Below are 22781 nucleotides of genomic sequence, written 5' to 3'. Positions count from 1 at the left end.
CCACTGAAAGGCACTTTTTTTGGAGTATGTCTTTCTAGACTTCTTTTCCTAAGCAAACACACAATATACATAATTAGAAAAATAGGTTTAATTCTGGAATCTCTACTGTTCCCTGTGCTATACTCCTGTCTTATAATTTGTACATGACCGAATGTGAATAAGACAGACCTAGGTTTGGTCCATGTACCTGCAGCACAGATCCCTTGCTTGCTAGCTCTGCAACTATGAGCAAATTACATTTGAGTTTTAATTTCTCATCTGTATAAGAGAAATAATAATAGTGCCTATCTCATAGGATTGTCGGTGGATTAAATTACAAAATTCATATAAAGCACTCACTAACACGTCCTGAGTGTATATACTTTAATCAACTTTGTATTACTTCTCATTTTCATTCTTTTACTGCCTTATATTGTAATAGATGGTATTATATTGTATTTTTTTCTTGTACAAAATTTTCTGGTATTTTCAGATATTTATTATTCCAAATAAACTTTAGAATTACAGTTAACTTGAATAACGCTATGAAACTAGAAGTCAACTTCAAGAAAAAAATCTGCAAAGACCACAAATACATGGGGTTAAATAGCAGGCACTTAAACAATGAAATGGGTCAACCAAGAAATAAAAGAAATAAAATATACAGAAAGAAATGAAAATGAAAACACAACAGTCTGCCTTTGGGATGCAGCAAAAGTGGTCCTAAGAGGGAAGTATATAGCAATAGAGGCCTACCTCAAAAAGCAAGGAAAATCTCAAATAATCTAACCTTATACCTAAAGGAGCTAGAAAAAGAACAGCAAACAAAGCCTAAAGTAATAAATGATAAGCTAATAATAATAATAATAATAATAATACAACAGATCAATGAAACCAGGAGCTAGTCATTTGAAAAAAATAATACAACTGATAAACCTGTAGACTCAATCGAAAGAAAAGAGGTGTGCCTGGGTGGTTCACTCTGTTAATCTCCAACTCTTGGTTTTGGCCCAGGTCATGATCTCAGGGTTGTGAGATCAAGCCCCATATCAGGCTCCCCACTCAGTGGGGAGTCTGCTGGAGATGCTCTCCCTTTCCCTCGATCCCTCCCTTTCTCACTTGCTCTAAATAATAAATAAATCTTAAAAAAAAAAGAGAGAGAGAGAGGAAGTACCCAAATAAAATCATAAATGAGAAGGGAAAGAATAACCACCAACACCACAGAAATACAATTACAAGAGAATATTATGAAAAACTATATGCCAACAAATTGCACAACCTGAAAGAAACAGATAAAGCCCCCAAAACACATAAATTGCCAAAGCTGAAACAGGAAGAAATAGAATTTGAATAGATCAATAACCAACACTAATTTATTTTTATTTTATTTTAATTTAGTTTAAAAAAAAATTTTTTTTTCAGATTTTATTTGACAGAGAGATAGAACACAAGTAGGCAGAGCAGCAGGGAGAAGGAGAGGCAGGCTCTCAGTCTAGTCCGGGGCCTGATATGGGGCTTGATCCCAGGACCCTGGGATTATGACCTGAGCAGAAGGCAGCCACTTAACTGACTGAGCCACCCAGGCACCCTGTCCAGCACTAATTTAAAGGGATACACATACCCCAATATTTATAGCATTACTACAATAGCCAAATTATGGAAACAGTCCAAGTGTCTATCAACTGATGAATGGATAAAGATGTGGTCTGCCTGTCTATCTATACATAATGGAATACTATTCAGCCATAAAAAGGAATAAAATCTTGCTATTTGCAATGACATGGATGGAGCTAGAGAGTATTATGCTAAGCAAAATTAGTCAGTCAAAAACAAATACCATATGATTTCACTCACATGTAGAATTTAAGAAAGAAAACAAATGAGCAAATGGGAAAAAGACAGAGAGAGAGAGGCAAACCAAGAAACACACTGTTACCAGAAGGGGGGTGGGAGGGGAGATGGGTTAAAGAGGTAAGGGGGGGCGGCTGTTAAGGAGGGCACCTGTTGTGATGAGCACCAGGTGACGTATGAAGTGCTGAATCACTGTATTGTATACCTGAACCTAATATTACACTGTATGTTAACTAACAGAATTTAAATGAAAAGTTAAAAAAAAACCCAGAACAACTATTTCTGGTTCTAAAAAAGACCAAAAGCAAGTAATAAATTGAGACATATTTATTGAAATAAAAAAAAGAATTACAGTTAAGTAATTGAAATAAAAGCTGTGTATCTAGAAGACATGTATTTTTAAAAGATTTATTTGTTTATTTTAGAGAGAGCATGAGCAGGAAGGGCAGAGGGAGAGAGAGAGAGACTCTCAAGCAGACTCCATGCTGAGTGTGGAGCCCTATGCTAGGCTCCATCGTAGGAGCCTGAGATCATGACCTGAGATGAAACCAAGAGCTGAATGCTTAACTGACGCTGCCTCTCAGGTGTCCCCAGAAAATACAATTTCATATTTGATCAAAATAATTTCATAAAAATCTTCTTTATAATTTTTAAGAAGTCTTTAAAAATTCATTTTCTCAATTTTTTTGGTAAGTATTCTGTAATGTATTTTGTAATGTATTTTTTTAAAGTTTTTTATAATGTATTTTATTTTTATTTTTTTTAAGATTTTTATTTATTTATTTGACAGAGAGAAATCACAAGTAGACGGAGAGGCAGGCAGAGAGAGAGAGAGGGAAGCAGGCTCCCTGCTGAGCAGAGAGCCCGATGCGGGACTCAATCCCAGGACCCTGAGACCATGACCTGAGCCTAAGGCAGCGGCTTAACCCACTGAGCCACCCAGGTGCCCCTATAATGTATTTTGATGTAGCAGTGTGAAAAAAATATAAGTCAACTTACCAATAACTCAGGACTGCCTTGAGACATAAAAGAACGAGACTGATTTTTGGGGACAACGGCCTTTATTAGTGGGACGCCATCACTAATTCCCTATAAAATAAAGACAGAGGCTTAGTGGCTAGTTCTGCTTATCTTTATTAGGTTTAAGTTACTGAAAACTTCTATTTCTTGAAACAAGAATGAACCCTGTGAGACAGCATTTTACTCTATCAAAACGTACCATTTAAATAAATGTAGAAAAGGAGAATCATTATGCTGTACACTTGAAACTAATCTAACAGTGTGTGTCAAATAATACTTTTTTAAAAAGCCTAAAAAAATGTAGGAAAGGAACTTTGTACCATGTTTGTTGAGTGGCATACTTCAAACTTCTAAAACCCATAATTTTCTTGTATTCTACTCTGCTGTGAAACAGAAATGCAGATTTCAAGGAGCATCAACCATTTAACATAGCCAATGATTTCAAATCTTTCCTTTTCCTTTGCCATGCTGACATGAATATAAAGTAGGAAATGTAGACCATATAAGAACATATTGCTCAATTAAGTCAAATACAATAACTGGTTATATTTTTATAGAAGTTCTTTTTGGGTTTAACTTTCAAAACATAGATCTATTCCATTAAGTGAGAAAATCCTAAATGATGGAACAATAGTACCAGAAAAAAAGTCCTCAGAAAATATCTGCCATTATCTTATTACAACATGAAAGAGAAGAGTGATTTGAACTAAGTTTTTTGATGTAACAGTAGTTCATAAATTATACTTCACATTTATTAGATAAATTATAACCTAACATTATTGGGTATATGCTATGTGTCAGGTATTATTCTAAGATACTTACATGAATTAAGTAAAGAATTATAAACCATACAAAATTAGTCCCTATCTCTTCTCTTCACTCTGTGAATCATGAGAACAACTTAAATTTGCACAGCATAAATGAACATGGTGTTTGAAGAAATCCATTTATTAGGCCTTTGCTTTCACTGCTACCTCTGTTTTCTTTACCATTTTAGCAACTAGGAAGAGATAACTACAGACAGGACTTCTCTTTTCATATGAATGAGGTGGGAAATAGCGCCCCCTACAATGATGAACAGGGATTAACAAATTACTAGCACCCAAGGATATTTATTGTGTTCTTTGTCCTGCTCCAGATACTGGTCCTGGGGATAACTACCCTATGACATGTTGGGTTCAAAGGGTTCAAATGTCACTGAATCTGCAGATGGAACTTGGAATGCATTATTCTATAAAAACAAGGTCACAAATTATTAGACATGATGAAATAATTTTATCACCATTGCATAATATAGTATAACATGTGCATCAGATTATGTGTTCAATAATGGGTTGTCTATGTGCAGTGAAGAGTTATCATAGCAGGCTCGAAACAGTCTCCTTAGAACAGCCTGCCTTTAAGGTTGGCCCCTGGCTTGCATCTGGGAACTTGGTGGTCAGAGCTCCTTACACTGATACAAAACTTGTCCTCAAGGATAAAAGCAGCTTGTTATTCATAGATTAATTGTGCAAACAACATGGTTTATGCTGAATACCCTATTTTCTCCTGGGAGTCTGGAATTTTGGCATGGACAAGGCACATGTGACCAGCCCCTAATAAAAACCCTGAATGTTGAGTCTCTAATGAGCTTCCCTGGTAGACAAACATGTGTTTTCACATTTCATTACTGGGAGAAATAAGCATGTCCTATGTGACTGTCCTAGGAGAGGATTCTTGGATACTTGCCCCTGATTTCCCCTATACTCCACCCCATGTGCCTTCGTCCTTTGCTGATGTTATTTTGTATCCTTTCACTGTAATAAATTTTAGTTGTGAGTACAACCATATGTTGAATACCCTGAGTCCTTCTAGCAAATCATCGAACCTGAGGATAGTCTTAGGGACCCAGAACACATCCAGGAATTAGTCATCTTTTCTTTTTTCTTTCTTTTTAAAAGTTAAGCTCTATGTCTAACATGGGTCTTGAACTCATGATCCCAAGATCAAGAGTCACATGCTTTACTGACTGAGTCAGACAGGGGCCCCAAAATAGTCATCAATTCTAAGCACTGTTTCTATGTATGCCAAGTTCCAGGCAACTGACTTAGATACTTTGGGAAAACAACTGATTCTGGAGAGTTTGTATTGTTAAACACTAAATAACTATATCTCACTAAACATGACTCTAGGAAAGGAGTGGCAAGAATTAATTATGAAGTGTTTTCACCATGGGAAAACATTTAACGTACTATGGAGTTTAGTACATGATTCATTTGAATAAAACCCAATATAAAGCTAACTATAATAGAAGCTTTATAAAAATTTTTAACACCAAATTATTTAAAAAATTCTATAATGATGTCCCATGCTACTGAACCTAAGAAACACATTATAATGATGTTCTAAGGCAAGATTTGACAAACGGCCTATGGTACAAGTCCAACCTACCACCTGTTTTATAGGCTGTGGGTAAGCAAAGAATGGTTTTTACATTTTTAAATGGTTCTATTTTAAGTGGTTACATATGTACCTATATAACATTCTTGATTTTACCTTTTGATTACAGAGTGGAAAATATTTATTATCTGGCCCTTTAAGAAAAGTTTTCCAATGTCTATTGTATTGTGTGAGAGCTATTGCTTTTTTCACACATTTCCAAACTATCCTTAATAACTTTTTATCATCATTTTTCTTCTTGCCAAGAATATTATGTCTTAACCAAATTCATAGGTACAAATGTATTTCACATTTACACTGTGAACAAAAATTCAGTATGTATATAAACGTTTGAATTTAAAGTACTCTTTCAATTATAGCAATAACTATCCTGTTTTACTTGATTATTCCTTCTGATATTAGCAATTAACAATATGACTTATTGGGACATATTTTATAAATGAGCAGACACTATAATTAGGAGTTATTTTACACTCTCTCTATGTATCATTTCAGCTGTCACGAAAAGCAATTTAAATCAAATTATTTATTCTTCGTTGTCTGGAAAATGTGAAGTAGAAGACAGCAAGCCAAGAAAAATAGGTCTCACTACCGCTCAGCAGCAAACAAAAACTTTCAGCAAGATTGTTTTAAAAACCAAGAACATATTATTGCAATATTACTTACTATTTTGGATTAAATATTATGACCCCCCTCCTTTTGAGAATAAAAGGAGCATTGATCGGTGTATAGAATTCACAAAGAAAATACTTTGATATTACCAAGTTGGATATTACCTCTATAAAAAATGACTTGAGTTCGGAGAGATGTTGAAATACATTTAGGGTTGAAGTGTCTGTTTTGGTCTGCTTCTGCACTGCTTCTTCTGCTGACAGTCTAGGAGGATGCGGTTCCTTCAAAATAATTTTAAGAAAAAATAACTCCATAACTATATTAAGACATCTCTCACTGTATTCCTGCACACATACTGGGCTCTTGCTACAATGGATTACACACCATGAACTGTTGACAAATTCTAGGCCACTGTTCGGACTACTCCTTCAGCAGAGTTTTTATGCTGTTCATTTCTAGAGAAACCCTATTTCTACTTTAAAGTTTTCTTACTGATGTCCGTCTTGAATTTCTAAGTCAGAATTAACAATTCTTTTATTATTTTTACTAGCACACTGTTTTGTTTAGTATTTTATTTAGTAATTATTTCTGTGTTGGATTATGTAGTTGTTTATGGTCTATCTTTTCTAACTAGGCAATGAGTATCTTTTTAAAGATTTTTAAAATAATTTTTAAGTAATTTTTAAGTAATCTCTACACACAATATGGGGCTTGAACTCACAATTCCGAGATCAAGAGGTGCACACTCCACTGACTGAGCTAGTCAGATACCCTTAGGCAAAGGTATTTTAAAATCAGAAAACAAATCTTACTCATTTTTGAATTTTTGATACCTAGAATAGTGTATTGAGTGTGATAGATGCTTAATAAATATTTGGTAAAATTAAATGAATCATTCAAAAGTCAAAATTCATATGGGTAAATCCTTATTTCCTGAACTAAAAATCAAAATGTCAATACTATCAAAATCAAATTATAAATATTGCTGCAATCATTTTCAAATAAAATCTTCTTCCTTAACTTTAATGTCAGCAGCACAGAACAGTGTTACCTTTATTAAATTAGAAGTAAATGGCAAATCAAATTAATAAGCAAAAAGCATAATTAAAATATAGAACAGAATTCCATCTAAAGGGGATTTTTCTATATCACAAAATATTAAATGACAGAAAATAATACGACAACTATAAGTACTTCGATATTTAGCTCTCAATCCATAGGAGTACGATTGTCTTTATTTTAAATCAAAGGCTGCCTGGAAGTGAAGATGGTGGAGGAGTAGAGGGATTTATCAAATACAACTAGATAGTTATCAAATCATTCTGAACACCCAAGAAATCTGAGAAAAGAAATGCTGTAAGTCTAATAGTAGAAAAGCAACCACTGTTTGGAAGGTGGGAGGTACAGAGACTTGCATCCAGTGTGGGAGAGCTGAGGATACAGCAGTGGGGAGGGGCCTGCTGAAGGAGGCTACCACAAAGCATCATAAGCAGCTGAGTGCAAAATCAGAACTTTTGGAAGACTGCTCCTACAGTGAGGGACATGCCTGGCTTAAAGGTGCTCAGGTGGTGAAGTGGGGCAGAATCCCAGGGGTGACAGCATGATCTGAGGATCCCTGGGGTCACAAGAAGAACGGGTGGCACCTAAGGGTGGCACAGTTCCCAGGTACGGGAGCGTAGAAGCCAGCTTTCTGCTCTGTGTTGCCATAAACTGATCCCCTGCGTGATCAAGCGACTGCTTTCCTGAGACAGGTTTCCCAAATGGCAGAAGCGGGGCAAGACCGTCTCTGGGAGGAATAGGGCGGGTCCAAACCGTGGGAGTCCCTAAACTTTGGAATTCTGAAATTCAGTCAGGTGCTAGGGATAAAAAAGCTTGGACGTGGGGAGGGTGAACCCAGAGTTGTGACAGAAATGTGGGAGACAAGAGTGAATGAGTGCTTTTCTGTGAGGGCTCACTGAAGAGTGGCGGGCACACATTTTCAGCTTGGGGGGCTAGAAAACAGAGTCCTGCCATATTCATCCTGCCGGTCAGTGCTGAAGTGCTCAGGGAGCAAAGAGAGCCACCTAGTGGAGTCTGCAGCCGCTTACACTAGCCCCTGCCTCCCTTGCAATGCAGGTACATTTCCACTACAGCAAGTCCACCTGAGAATGAGCATAATGGGGCCCCTCTCCCAGAAGACCAGCACAAACAACTCTCCTGTACCAAGTCTACTGATCATAAAGGGCTGAAAAACTTCAGCTCTAGGGGAAAACAGTAGCTAGTATTCTTTGTATTTTTATTCTTTAGTCTTTCATTATTTTTTGTTATTTTCTTATTTTTTTCCAATTCTTTTTTAAATGTTTACTTTCCTAAACATGTTTTATTTTTTGTTTCTTTTCATTGTGTGTGTGTGTATAATTTTCTTATTTTGGGATCTAGCTTATTTTCTTTTTAATATTTATTTGAGAGAGAGAGTACAAGAGAGATCATGAGTAAGGGGGAAGGGCAGAAGGAGAAGCAGACTCCCCAGTGAGCAAGAGCCTGATGTGGGACTCGATCCCAGGGCCCTGGGATCATGACCTGAGCTGAAGACAGATGCTTAACCAAATGAACCACCCACATGCCTGGGATCTAGTTTCTTTTAACAAGCAGACTAAAACACATCCAGGATTTAGTTCTTTTCTGTTGATACAGTTTTTCTTTTTCTTTTCTTTTCTGGACAAAATGACAAGACAGAGAAATTCACCCCAAAAGAAAGAAGGTGGGGTAGTATTCAAAGTCAGGAATTTAATCAATACAGATATAAGTAAAATGTCTGAACTAGAATTTAAAACGACAATTATAAAGATACTAGCTGGGCATGAAAAAAGTAGAGAAGACCCTAGAGAATCCTTTATTATAGAGATAAAAACTAAAATCTAGTCAGGTTAAAATTAAAAACCCTATAACTGAGATACAGACCCAAGTGGAGGCCATAAAAACAAGCATGAACAAAGCAGAAGAGTGAATCAGTGATACAGAAGATAGAATTATAGAAAGTAATGAATGTGAAAAGGAGAGGGGAAAAAAACTATTAAAGCGTGAAGGTAGACTTAGGGAACTCAGCAATTCCAAAAAGTGAAATAATATCCATATTATAGGAGTCCCAGAAGAAGAGCGGGCAAAACGGGGACAGAAGGTTTATTTGAACAGATCATGGCAGAGAACTTTCCGAACATGGGGAAGGAAACATACACTCAAGTCCAAGAGGCATAGAGAACTCCCTACAAAAGCAACAAAAATAGGTCAACACCATGACATGTTAATAGTGAAACTTACAAATTACAAAGATAAAGGGAAAATTCTGAAAGCAGCTTGGGACAAGAGGTCCTTAACCTACAATGGTAGACATGTAAGGCTGGCAGCTGACCTGTCCATAGAGACCTGGTAGGTCAGAAAGTACTGGCATGATGTATTCAATGAGCTAAATGGGAAAAATATGCACCCAAGAATACTTGATCCAGTAAGGCTGTAATTCAGAAGAGAAGGAGAGATAAACAGCTTCCAAGACAAATAAAAACTAAAGGAACAGTGAAGAGTAAAGCAACCCTAATGAAAGGGGGCCCATATGAGCAAAAGAGATATCAAAAGTAACAATGACCAGAAAAGAATGTAGACAATCTACAGGAATAGTGATTTTACAAGTAATACAGTAATACTGAATTCATATCTTTCAATAATTACTCTGAATGTAAATGGACTAAATAATCAAAAGACATAGGGTATAAGAATGGTTAGAAAAATAAGACCTATTAAACAAACTGTGGGTTGCTGGGGAGAGGTGGGTTGGGAGAAGGGGGGTAGAGTTATGGACATTGGGGAGGGTATGTGCTTTTGGGTAAATTGGAAGGGGTGGTGAACCATGAGAGACTATGGACTCTGAAAAACAATCTGAGGGGTTTGAAGTGGCGGAGGGGTGGGAGGTTGGGGTACCAGGTGGTGGGTATTATAGAGGGCACGGCTTGCATGGAGCACTGGGTGTGGTGAAAAAAATAATGAATACTGTTTTTCTGAAAATAAATAAATTGGAAAGAAAAAGAAAAAGAAAAAGAAGACCTATTGATATGCTGCTTAAAAGAGACTAATTTCAGACCCAAGGACACCTCCAGATTGAAAGTGAGGGTATCTCCACCATTTATTATGCTAAGGGACATCAAAAGAAAGCTGAAGTGACCATCCTTATATCAGACAAACTATGTTTCAAATTAAAGACTGCAATAAGAGATGGAAAAGGACACTATATCATAATAAGCAGTCGATTCAACCAGAAGATCTAACATTTGTAAATACTTATGCCCCTAACTTGGAAGCAGCCAAATATATAGATCAATTAATAACTTTGAATGACTTTGAATTTCCTTAAGGAAAGTCATTGATAACAATACAATAACAGTAGGGGACTTTAACACCCCACTCACAGCAATGAGCAGATCATCTAAGCCGAAGATTAACAAGGAGACAAGGGCTTTAAATGACACACTGGACCAGATGGACTTCACAGATATATTCAGAGCATTTCATCCTAAAGCAGCAGAATACACACTTTTTTTAGAGTGCACATGGAACATTCTCCAGAACAGATCACATACTGAGTCACAAATCAGGACTTGACCAGTACAAAAAAGACTGAGATCATACTATGCTATTTTCAGACCACAATGCTATTAAGCTTGAAGTCAACCACAAGAAAAAAATTTGAAAGGGCCACAAATACATGGAGGTTAAAGAACATCATACTAAAGAATGAATGGGTCAACAAGAAATTAAAAAAGAATTTAAAAAAATATAGGGAAGCAAATGAAAATGAAAACATGACAGTTCACAACCTTTGGGATACAGCAAAGGCGGTCCAGAATGAAGTATATACCAATACAGGTATACCTCAATATATAACAATATAGGCCTTCCTCAAGAAGAAAGAAAAGGCTCAAAAACACAGCCTAAATTTACATCAAAAAGAAGCTAGAGAAGGAAGAGCAAATAAAGCCTAAATCTACCAGAAGAGAATAAATAAAGATCAGAACAGAAATCAATGAAATAGAAGCCAAAAGAACAGTAGAACAGATCAATGAAACTAGGAGCGGGTTCTTTGAAAGAAGAAGATTGATAAATCCCTGGCCAGACTTATCAAAAAGAAAAGAGACAGGACCCAAATAAATACAATCATGAATGAAAGAGGAGAGATCACAACCAACACCAAAGAAACACAAACAATTATAAGAGAATATTATGATCAATTATATGCCAACAAATTAGGCAATCTGAGACATGGATAAATTCCTAGAAATATATGAACTATCAAAACTGAAACAGGAGTAAATAAAAAACCTAACAGACCTATAACCTGCAAAGAAATTGAATCAGTAATCAAAAATCTCCCAAGAAACAAAAGTCCAGGGCCGGATGGTTTGCTTAGGGGAATTCTACCAAACATTTGAAGAATTAATAATTCTTCTTCTGAAACTTCCAAACATTAGAAACCAAAGAAAAATTTCCAAACTCATTCTCTGAGGCCAGCATTACCTTGATCCCCAAACCAAAGACCCCACCAAAAAGGAGAACCAAAGGCCAATATCCTGATGAACATGGATGCAAAAATTCTCAACAAGAGACTAGCTAACAGGATCCAGTAGTACATTAAAAGAATAATTCATCATGACCAAGTGGAATTTATTCCTGGGCTGCATAGGCGTTCAACATCTGCAAATCAATGAACATGATATACTGCATTAATAAAAGAAAGGATAAGAACCACACAAGCCTCTCAATAGATGCAGAAAAAACATTTGACAAAATATACAATCTTTTCTTGATTATAAATCCTCCACAATGTAGGGATAGAGGGAACATATCTCAACATAATAAAGACCATACACGAAAGACCCGCAGTGACTATCATTCACAATGGGAAAAACTGAGAGCTTTTCTTTTATGGCCAGGAACACAAAAGGAATGTCCACTTTCATCACTGTTGTTCAACATAGTACTGGAAGTCCTAGCCTTGGCAATCGGAAAATAAAAAGAAATTAAAGGCATCCAAATCAGTAAGGAAGAAGTCAAACTTTCACTATTTGCAGATGACATGATACTGTATGTGGAAAACCTGAAAGACTCCAACAAAAAGTTGCTAGAACTGATACAGGAATTCAGAAAATCCCAGGATATAAAAATCAACACACAGAAGTCTGTGGTATTTCTACAGACTAACAGTGAAGCAGCAGAAAGAAAAATCAAGGAAATCAATCTTGTTCACAATTGCACCAAGAACTATAAGATACCAAGGAATAAACTTAACTAAAGAGGTAAAAGATTTGTACTCTGAAAACTACAGAACCTTTATGAAAGCAATTTAGGAAAGACAAAAATAAAATGGAAAAATGTTCCATGCCCATGGATTGGAAGAACAAATATTGTTAAAATGTCTATGCCACCTAGAGCAACCTATACACCCAATATAGCTATCAAAATACCATCAACTTTTTTCACAGAGGTAGAACAAACGATTCTAAAATTTTAATGGAACCAGAAAAGACCCCAAATAGCCAAAGGAATGTTGAAAAAGAAAACCAAAGCTGGTGACATCATAATTCTGAACTTCAAGCTCTACTACAAAGCTATAATCATCAAAACACTACGGTACTGGCCCCAAAACAGACACATAGCTCAGTGGAACAGAAGAGAGAACCCTCAACTCTATGGTTAACTAATCTTTGACAAAGTAGGAAAGAATATCCAATGGAAAAAAGAAAGTCTGTTCAACAAATGGTGTTGGAAAATTGTACAGAAGAATAAAACTGGACCACTTTGTTACACCACACACAGAAATAAATTAAAATGGAAGAAAGAACTAAATGTAAGATAGGAATCCATGAGAATCCTAGAGAAGAAAACAGGCAACAACCTTTGTGACCTCGGCCACAGCAACATCTTACTAGATAGAGGTCTCCAAAGGGTAGGGAACAAAGGCAAAAATGAAAATTGGGACTTCATCAAGATAAAAAGCTTTGCACAGCAAAGGAAACAAAACCAAGACAACCAACAGAATGGGAGATGTCTTATCAGATAAAGGGTTAATACAAAAATCTATAAAGAACTTACCAAACTCAACACACAAAGAACAACTAAACTAATCAAGAAATGGGCAGGAGACATGAACAGCTATTTCTCCAAAGAAAACATATAAATGGCCAACAGACACATCACCTGGCATAAGGGAAATACAAATCAAAACCACAATGAGATACCACCTCACATCAGTCAGAATAGCTAAAATTAATTAATTAAGTCAGGAAACAACAGGTGTTGGTGAGGATGCGGAAAAAGGTGTTGGTGGGAATATAAACTGGTGCAGTCGCTCTGGAAAACAATACAGAGGCTCCTCAAAAAGTTGAAAATGGAGTTACCCTATAACTCGGCAATTGCACTACTAGGTATTTACCTCAAAGATACAAATGTAGTGATCTGAAGGGGTATCTGTACCCCAGTGTTTATAGCAGCAATGTCCACAACAGCCAGACTATGGAAAGAAGCCAGATGTCCATCAACTGATGAATGGATAAAGAAGATGTGGTAAATATAGAGAGAACAGAATACTACTCAGCCATCAGAAAAGAAATCTTGCCATTTGCAATGACATGGATGGAACTAGAGGTTATTATGCTAAGCAAAATATGTCAATCAGAGAAAGATAATTATCATATGATCTTACTTATACATGGAACTTAAGAAACAAGGCAAATGAACATAGAGGAAGGGAAGGAAAAATAAAACATGATAAAAACAGAGGGAAGCAAACCGTAAGAGACTGTTAATTACTGGGAACAAACTGAGGATTGATGGAGGGGAGGTGAGTGGGGGAATGAGGTACTGGGTGATGGGCATTAAGGAGGTCATGTGACATAATGAGCACTGGGTATTACATGCAACTGATGAGCCACTAAATTCTACCCCTAAAACTAATAATACACTATATGTTAATGAAATTGAATTTAAATAAAGAATTAAGAAAAAGATCAAAGGCTGACTTTTTTTGTAATTTTTTATGGTGATAAAAACTAATTAGCACTACTCTTATGAAAAAAAGAAAAGTTTAAAGCTGGTACAAAAATATTATAGAATCTACTTCAAAGCTCAATGAAGTGTTCTGTTTTCTTCTGTTACTTTTGCATTCGAACAGCAGACAGGTATAAAGCATTGATTTTAAATATGACTATTCTGTGAAAAGAGCGAACGTTGGAGGCTTTAAACAAACTCTGCTAAGGAACAGTAGCAATTACAAACCTTAGTCTGATAACTGAATTAACAAAAGTTCAACATATTTATAGGCCACAATTTAGATACATTCTTGCTGTAGCACTTGTGGAGATTCAATTTATAAATATTTACTACACAAATACTATATGCAATAAACATATAAAATGATTAGGAACAGTTGCCGCCTGTAACATACTTATAATAAAGTGAGGCAACTAAGGCAGGAAATGTCATTATTAGGATATAAATAACAGCCCACAGAACATGGAAAGTAGTCTGAATTCAATAAAGGAGTTTACAGCTATTAATTCAGAGGAGACATGGCATGGTAGAAACACTTCTAGGTTGGATGGTTATGAATCCAAATCCTGTTGCAGTAACATTTTAGTTGTTTAAACAAAATGAAGTGATTGGCTTTCTGAGTAAAAATAAAACTCCTCTGTGATTTAAGTTATTGACTATATATGCGGACTTTGACTACGATATTTTGTTATTTCAAAATAGGAATCATCATTTAAATCTATTTACTTTTTAAAAATTTTTTTATTTATTATTTATTTGACAGATAGAGATCACAAGTAGGCAGAGAAGCAGGCGGAGAGAGGGAGGAGGAAGCAGGCTTCCCCGCCGAGCAGAGAGCCCGACGTGGGGCTCGATCCCAGCACCCTGGGATCATGACCAGAGCTGAAGACAGAGGCTTTAAACCACTGAGCCACCCAGGCACCACAATCTATTTACTTTTTAAGGGGCAGTATAATTTTTCTTAAATTCTAGATAATTCTGACAGATACAGGTTTAAATAATTAAAATATTTGAAAATGCTGGTAGTACTCCTTAGCAATTAAGTTTTAGACTTCCTATGTAATCAATAACATTTTTAAAATAATCAATAACTTTAATGATACCTTTAACAGTTGACAGGGTGTTTGCCCAAAATTATTAATCATCCCTTCTAAGGCTTTTCTTTCCTTCTCATCTGTTAAGGCATCCAGATCCACAGCTCCTAAAACAAGGAGAAGTAAAACAAGGAGAAGTAGTCAACTCACTACAGAGTGAAAACAAATCAGGAAGCCACACATGTTGATTAATATATGAGACTGAATAGTGTATTTTCAACAAAATATCATTCTGTTCTTCAATTTGAAAGAATACTGTGAGAAAGGCAATTTTTAATATTTTATACGATTTTATTTATTTATTTTATAGACCAAGAGAGCACATGAGAGCTCGGGTAGGGTTGGGGTGGAGTGGGGCGAGGAACAGAGAGAGGGAGAGGGACAAGCAGACTACACACTAAGTGTGGAGCCCAGCTCAGGCCTGAATCCCACAAGCCTGAGAGCATGACCTGGGCTGAAATGAAAAGCTGGACACTTAATCCACTGAGCCATCCTGGCACCCCAAGAAGCAATTTTTAAAAAGACAGCGACTCCAAACATTAAATATGTATAAAAATAAATTCCATCTATGATTTAGAACAAAACTATTTTAAGCAAAAGTTAACTGGTAGTGCATAAAAATTTTTCTTGAAAACATACAAACTATCTCACAGTACATCTAATTGTTTTCTTCATGATAATCAAGCTGAACCAGGTATAATAATCACACGAAATACTACTATAAGTTACTGCTTATCTAACAAATACTGGCATAGGTGATAATACCCAACTGTACTTGATATGGCTGGTAAGTGGCCAAACTAGGGAAGTCGGATTTCAAAGCCTATGCTCGTGACTACCATGCATACCAGCTCTTTACAAAACTATTACCAGATGAATATGGCAACACAAATACATGCTTGTCTGTTTACCAAAAGGCATGTGGACTCTGTTCAAGTTCACATAAATTCACACTATTCACAATCTTTACTACTGAAGGATTAAAGAAAACTACTTCTTAAGGCTTTTAAACCCTTCAGAAAATGTTCTTGATTCCAAGCTAAACATTAGAATGATGTCACCTTTTTTTTTTTAAACATTTGAAGAGTTTGTTATTTATAATACTAAAGATCTTCTTTCAAAATCTGCTAACAATCAACACCTGAGTATTTATTTTAGGACCTGACTGAATAGGACACTTGCGGCAAGTAATCTAAAACTTTTATGCCAAAAAAAAAAAAAAAAAAAACAAAAAACTTTTATGCCACCGATAACTGATATTTATAAGTAGATATGCATATATTCTTATTTTTTTTTTATTTTAAGCAGTTCTTTTTTTTTTAAAGATTTTATTTATTTATTTGAGAGAGACAGTGAGAGAGAGCATGAGCGAGGAGAAGGTCAGAGAGCGAAGCAGACTCCCCATGGAGCTGGGAGCCCGATGCGGGACTCGATCCTGGGACTCCAGGATCACGCCCTGAGCCGAAGGCAGTCGTCCAACCAACTGCGCCACCCAGGCGTCCCTATTCTTATTTTTTTTTAATCCCCTTTCACTCTTCCCTGCACCCGTCTCCCCTCTGGCAACCACTGAGTTTGTTCTCTGTATTTCAAGAGTCTGTCTTTTTGTCTTTTACTTTGTTCGTTTTGTGTTTTTTAGAAAAAATCATTTTTAAATTCTAACAGCTTTTTTTTTTTTTTTTAAGTTTTACTTAAGTTCCAGTTAACATAAAGTGTACTACTAGTTTTAGGTGTACAACACAGTAATTCATCAATTCCATACATCACCTGTTGCTCATCAGGACACGGGCACTCCTTAACCCCATCATCTATTTAACTCCTCCTTCCATCTTCTCTCCTCTGGTAACCATCAGTTTGTTCTCTATAGTTAAGACTCTCTTTCTGGGTTTGTATTTTTTTTTCCTCCTTTACTCATTTCTTTTTTTTCTTAAATTCCACATATGAGTGACATCATATGGTATTTGTCTTTCTCTGACTTACATTTCTTAACATTACACCCTCTAGATCCATCTATATTGTTACAAATGACAAGATCACATTCTTTTTTATGGCAGAGTAATGTTCCATTGTGTATGTTTGTGTGTGTGTGTGTATATATATATATATATATATTTCATATCTTATCTATTCATCTATCAATGGACACTGGTTGCTTTCATATCTTGGCTACTGTAAATAATGGTGCCATAAACATAAGGGTACAGAGTTTTTCAAATTAGTGTTTTCATATTCTTTGGGCAAATATCCAGTAGTGGAATTACTGATCATAGCATACTTCTATTTTTTTTTTTTTTTTTTTTAAGATTTTATTTATTTATTTGACAGAGAGAGATCACAAGTAGGCAGAGAGGCAGGCAGAGAGAGAGGAGGAAGCAGGCTCCCTGCTGAGCAGAGAGCCCGATGCGGGACTCGATCCCAGGACCCTGAGATCATGACCTGAGCTGAAGGAGCATACTTCTATTTTTAATTTTTTGAAAAACCTCCATACTGTTTTTCACAGTGGCTGCACAAATGCACAAAGGTTCTTTTTTCTCCATATCCTTGCTAACACTTGTTATTTCTTATGTTTATTATTGTAGCCATTCTGACAGGCATAAGATAATTTCTCACTGTTTGTTTTTTTTTAAGCTGTGGTTTTTATTTGCATTTCCCTGATGATGAATAATGCTGAACATCTTTTCATGTGTCTATTGGCATCTGTACGTCTTCTTTGGAAAATGTCTCTTCAGGTTCTCTGACCATTTTTAAAATCAGATTCTTTTCTTTGGTGTTGAGTTATACAAATTCTTCATATATTTTGTATATTAACCCCTTATTGGATATATCACTTGCAAATACCTTTTCCCACTGAGTAGGTTGCTTTTTTGTTTTGTTGACAGTTTCCTCAACTGTGCAAAGTGAAGATTTGCATACATACTCTTAACTACTATTTTAAAAAAAACCACACATCAGTTTCTTAATATTTCAAATAGAAAATATCATTAAAACAATTTTTAAATGTAGTCTTTCTCATGACCAAAATATCACATATAAACACCTATTAAATGATACTTTCCATCAATGGGATGTAAGATAAAAAGTATATAGGCTTATACCTTCATAACTACAGTAATAGAAAACATTCAGTGCTTCTACTGCAGCTGGCCCCCTCTGTTTGTAGCCAAAAATCAGATCTATCCATTCATGAAGATGAGCAGAAACATATTCAGACTCCTAGAAAAAGAACAAATAATATAGAGATACCTTCCAACTACAATGTAATCACTGGTCCTTTAAAAAAAGTAAGAGAAAATTAACAATTTCCACACACAAATCTTATCACTATAAATAAAATTATTCCAAAATCATGTTAAAACATTTAATTAGTATCTATCACATATTTTGAATATATTCTATCTAGTATAATGTAGACATATTTATTAATATTTAATAACATATATACTTCTTAACTAATGGGTTAAGAAAATAACTCAATAGCCTAAATATCAACAACAAAAAACTTAATGAAGGCTATGAATATATATTTGCTGTGAAATTTCCATTGAAATAGCTTTCTAGAAATTCAATTCAGAGAAACAAACTGGTTGGTGTTGATTAAAGGTGGCTGAAAATCACTCCCTCCAACCTAGCTAATCTGACACCACCCCACTAAGAAGGTGGACTGTGTGGCAGGCAGAGGCTTGAAGGCCCTCCTGAAGCCTGTTAGTTATGCTTTGAAAGACAGTATGGAAATTGTTACTGAGACTGGAGAAAAGGGGGCTCAAGTTTATTTCCATCATGAATTTGGGGATAGATTTTTTTATAATATTAGATTTTTGTGTACAACATAGTTTTTTCAACACTTCCATACAGTGGGTGGGGGAATGGGTTAAATAGATGATGGGGATTAAGGAATGCATTTGTTGTTATGAGCACCTGGGTGTTATCTGGTGATGGAGACTTTCATGCTAATTGGTCTTTTTAGCTGCCTGTGACAAAGTGTGGAAGAGTAAGATGAATTTTAAAAAGTAACTATTCATGGGGTGCCTGAGTGACTCAGTGGGTTCATGGTCTTCCTTCAGCTCAGGTCACGATCCCAGGGTGGTGGCATGGAGTTCTGCATGGGGCTCCCTCCTCACCGGGGAGCCTGCTTCTCCCTCTCCTCCCTGCTCACGCTATCTCTGTCTCTCTCTCTCAAATAAGTAGATAAAATCCAAAAAAAAAAAAAAAATCAGGTTTTAAGCATAATTAAAAAAATATAAAGGAGCAGGTCTTGCTGGGTTCCAATTAAAATTATTTCATTCCCTGGATACTAGAGAGCACAGTCTTTAATTGAGAAATGGCCAAGGTCAGTGATCAAATCAAGAGAGTCATCAGTAAAATACGGCCTTAGGTGAAAGTTTAGTTCAAGACTGTGGCTGTGAAGCAATGTGCTGATACTTCAGAGATTTAAGGCTGTGCTGCACAGACCCACTCAACTAGAAAATAGAACACTTTTTTTTAAAAGTTTAAAAAAATTAACATATATTATTTGTTTCCGGGTACAGGTGTGTTAAATCATCAGTCTTACACAGTTCACAGCACTCACCATAGCACATACGCTCCCCAATGTCCACCACCCAGCCAGCCTATTCCTCCCCCCACCCCCTCCAGCGACCCTCAGTTTGTTTCCCAAGATTAAGAGTCTCTTACGGTTTTTCTCCCTCTCCAGTCCCACCTTGTTTCATTTTTCCCTCCCTCCCCCACCCCTGCCTTGCCTCTCAAATTCCTCATATCAGAGAGATCATAAGATATTTGTCTTTCTCTGATTGACTTATTTCCCTTAGCATAATACCCTCTAGTTCCATCCACATCATTGCAAATGGCAAGATCTCATTTTTTCTTGATGGCTGCACAGTATTCCACAGTATGGCTGCACTGTATATATGTGTGTGTGTGTGTGTGTGTGTATTTTATATATATATATATATAATACACACACCACATTTTCTTTATCCATTCATCTAGGCTCTTTCCATAGTTTGGCTATTGTGGACACTGCTGCTATAAACACTGGAGTGCACATGCCCCTTTGGATCACTACATTTGTATCTTTAGGGTAAATACCCAGTAGTAGGATTGCTGGGTCATAGGGTAGCTCTATTTTCAACTTTTTGTGGAACCTCCATAGTATTTTCCAGAATGACTGCACCAGCTTGCATTCCCACCAACATAGGAGAGTTCCCCTTTCTCCGTATCCTCACCAACATCTGTCATTTCCTGACTGGTTAATTTTAACCATTCTGACTGGTTTGAGGTGGTATCTCACTGTGGTGATGCTGGGTGATGTAGAGCACTTTTTCATGTGTCTGTTGGCCATTTGGATGTCTTCTTTGCAGAACTGTCCATTCATGTCTTCTGCCCATTTCTTTTTTTTTTTCTAATTTAAAGACTTTATTTATTTATTTGAAGAGAGAGATCACAAGTAGGCAGAGAGGCAGGCAGAGAGAGAGAGAGAGAGAAGCAGGCTCCCTGCTGAGCAGAGAGCCCGATGTGGGACTCGATCCCAGGACCCAGGACTCTGAGATCATGACCCGAGCTGAAGGCAGCGGCTTAACCCACTGAGCCACCCAGGCGCCCCTTCTGCCCATTTCTTGATTAGATTATTTGTTCTTTGGGTGTTGAGTTTGATAAGTTCTTTATAGATTTTGGATACTAGCCCTTTATCTGATATGTCATTTGCAAATATCTTCTCCCATTCTGTCAGTTTCCTTTTGGTTTTGTTGACTGTTTCCTTTGCTTTGCAAAGCTTTTTATCTTGATGAAGTACCAATAGTTCATTTTTACCCTTGTTTCCCTCACCTTTGGCTATGTTTCTAGGAAGAAGTTGCTGTCTTCTCCTTAAGAATTTTGATGGATTCCTGTCTCACATTGGGGTCTTTCATCCATTTTGAGTCTTTTTTGGGGATGGTGTAAGGAAATGGCCCAGTTTCATTTTTCTGCATGTGACTGTCCAATTTTCCCAGCACCATTTGTTGAAGAGACTGTGTTTTTTCCACTGGACATTCCTTCCTGCTTTGTCGAAGATAGTTGACCACAGAGTTGAGGGTCCATTTCTGGGCTCTTAATTCTGTTCCACTGATCTATGTGTCTGTTTTTGTGCCAGTACCATGCTGTCTTTGTAATAGAGCTTGAAGTCTGGAATTGTGATGGCACCAACTTTGGCTTTCTTTTTCAACATTCTTCTCCCTTCTTCGGGGTCTTCTCTGGTTCCACACAAATTTTAGGATTATTTGTTCCATTTCTTTTAAAAAAATTGATGTTATTTTGATAGGGATTGCATTAAATGTGTAGATTGCTCTAGGTGGCAAAGACATTTTAACAATATTTGTTCTTCTAATCCATGAGCATGGAGTTTTTCCATTTCTCTGTGTCTTCCTCACAATTTCTTTCATGAGTACTTTATAGTTTTCTTAGTATAGATTCTTTGCCTCTTTGGTTAGGTTTATTCCCAGGTATCTTATGGTTTTGGGTGCAATTATAAATTTGATTGAGGGACGCCTGGGTGGCTCAGTGGGTTAAGCCTCTGCCTTCAGCTCAGGTCATGATTTCATGGTCCTGGGATTGAGCCCCACATCGGGCTCTCTGCTCAGTGGGGAGCCTGCTTCCCCCTCTCTCTCTGCTTGCCTCTTTGCTTACCTGTAACCTTTCTTCCTCTGTCAAATAAATAAATAATCTTAAAATAAATAAACAAATAAATTTGATTGATTCCTTAATTTCTCTTTCTTCTGTCTTGCTGTTGGTGTATAGAAATGCAACTGACTTCTGTGCACTGATTTTATGTCCTGACACATTACTGAATTCCTGTATGAGATCTAGCAGTTTTGGGGTGGATTCTTTGGGTTTTCCACATAAAGTATCATATTATCTGCAAAAAGTGAGAGTTTGACTTCTTTGCAGATTCGGATGCCTTTTATTTCTTTTTGTTGTCTGACTGCTGAGGCTAGGACTTCTAGTACTATGTTGAATAGCAGTGGTGATAGTGGACATTCCTGCTGTGCTGCAGACCTTCTGGGTTTTTCCCCATTGAGAATGATATTCGCTGTGGGTTTTTCATACATGGCTTTTATGATATTGAGGTATGTATCCTCTATACTTACTACCTATTCCCTTTAGAGTTTGATCAAAAAAGGATGCTGTACTTCAAATGCTTTTTCAGCATCTACTGAGAATTTATCATATGGCTCTTATTCTTTCTTTTATTAATGTATCACACTGATTGATCTGCTGATGTTCAACCAACCTTGTAGCCCAGGAATAAATCCCACTTGGTTGTGGTGAACAATCCTTTTAATGTACTGTTGGATCCTATTGCCTATACTTCGGTGAGAATAGAAAATAGAACATCTTAAGAATCTTAATTTTCCCACAGCAGCCTCCCACTGGACCCACTGTTTTCTAAAGTAATGTGAAATGGTTATTATCCAATAAAGATGATGCATAAGAAATTCATAAAATTTTTTTAAGTCTTTTTTTTTTTTTAGGTTTTATTTATTTATTTGACAGAGAGACAGTACAAGCAGGGAGAGAGGCAGGCAAAGGGAGAGGGAGAAGCAGGCTCCCCACCGAGCAGGGAGCCTGATGTGGGATTCGATCCCAGGACCCCAGGATCATGCCCAAGCTGAAGGCAGCAGCTTAACTGACTGAACCACCCAGGTGTCTCTATTTTATTTTTTTAAAGATTTTATTTATTTACCT

At 36.5% G+C, this 22781-nt stretch overlaps 1 protein-coding gene across 4 annotated transcripts in view; it reads right to left on the bottom strand.

The window, feature by feature from the left end:
- The window catches only part of NBEAL1 (neurobeachin like 1), a 207302-nt gene that overhangs the window by 17165 nt on the left and 167356 nt on the right, over window positions 1-22781 (bottom strand). For all 4 annotated transcript variants that reach the window (XM_044241352.1, XM_044241354.1, XM_044241350.1 and 1 more), the window contains 4 exons: window positions 18161-18278; window positions 15078-15175; window positions 6066-6182; window positions 2830-2919 (listed from right to left, as the gene is read on the bottom strand). In XM_044241352.1, coding sequence (XP_044097287.1) covers window positions 2830-2919; window positions 6066-6182; window positions 15078-15175; window positions 18161-18278 — 423 coding nt within the window. The remainder of the gene's footprint in view (window positions 1-2829; window positions 2920-6065; window positions 6183-15077; window positions 15176-18160; window positions 18279-22781) is intronic.

The sequence above is a fragment of the Neovison vison genome, chromosome 3 (assembly GCF_020171115.1).
Source record: "Neovison vison isolate M4711 chromosome 3, ASM_NN_V1, whole genome shotgun sequence".
Classification (NCBI taxonomy): domain Eukaryota; kingdom Metazoa; phylum Chordata; class Mammalia; order Carnivora; family Mustelidae; genus Neogale; species Neogale vison.
Note: the sequence above shows the minus strand (reverse complement) of the source record. Positions and strands in the feature narration are given on the sequence as shown.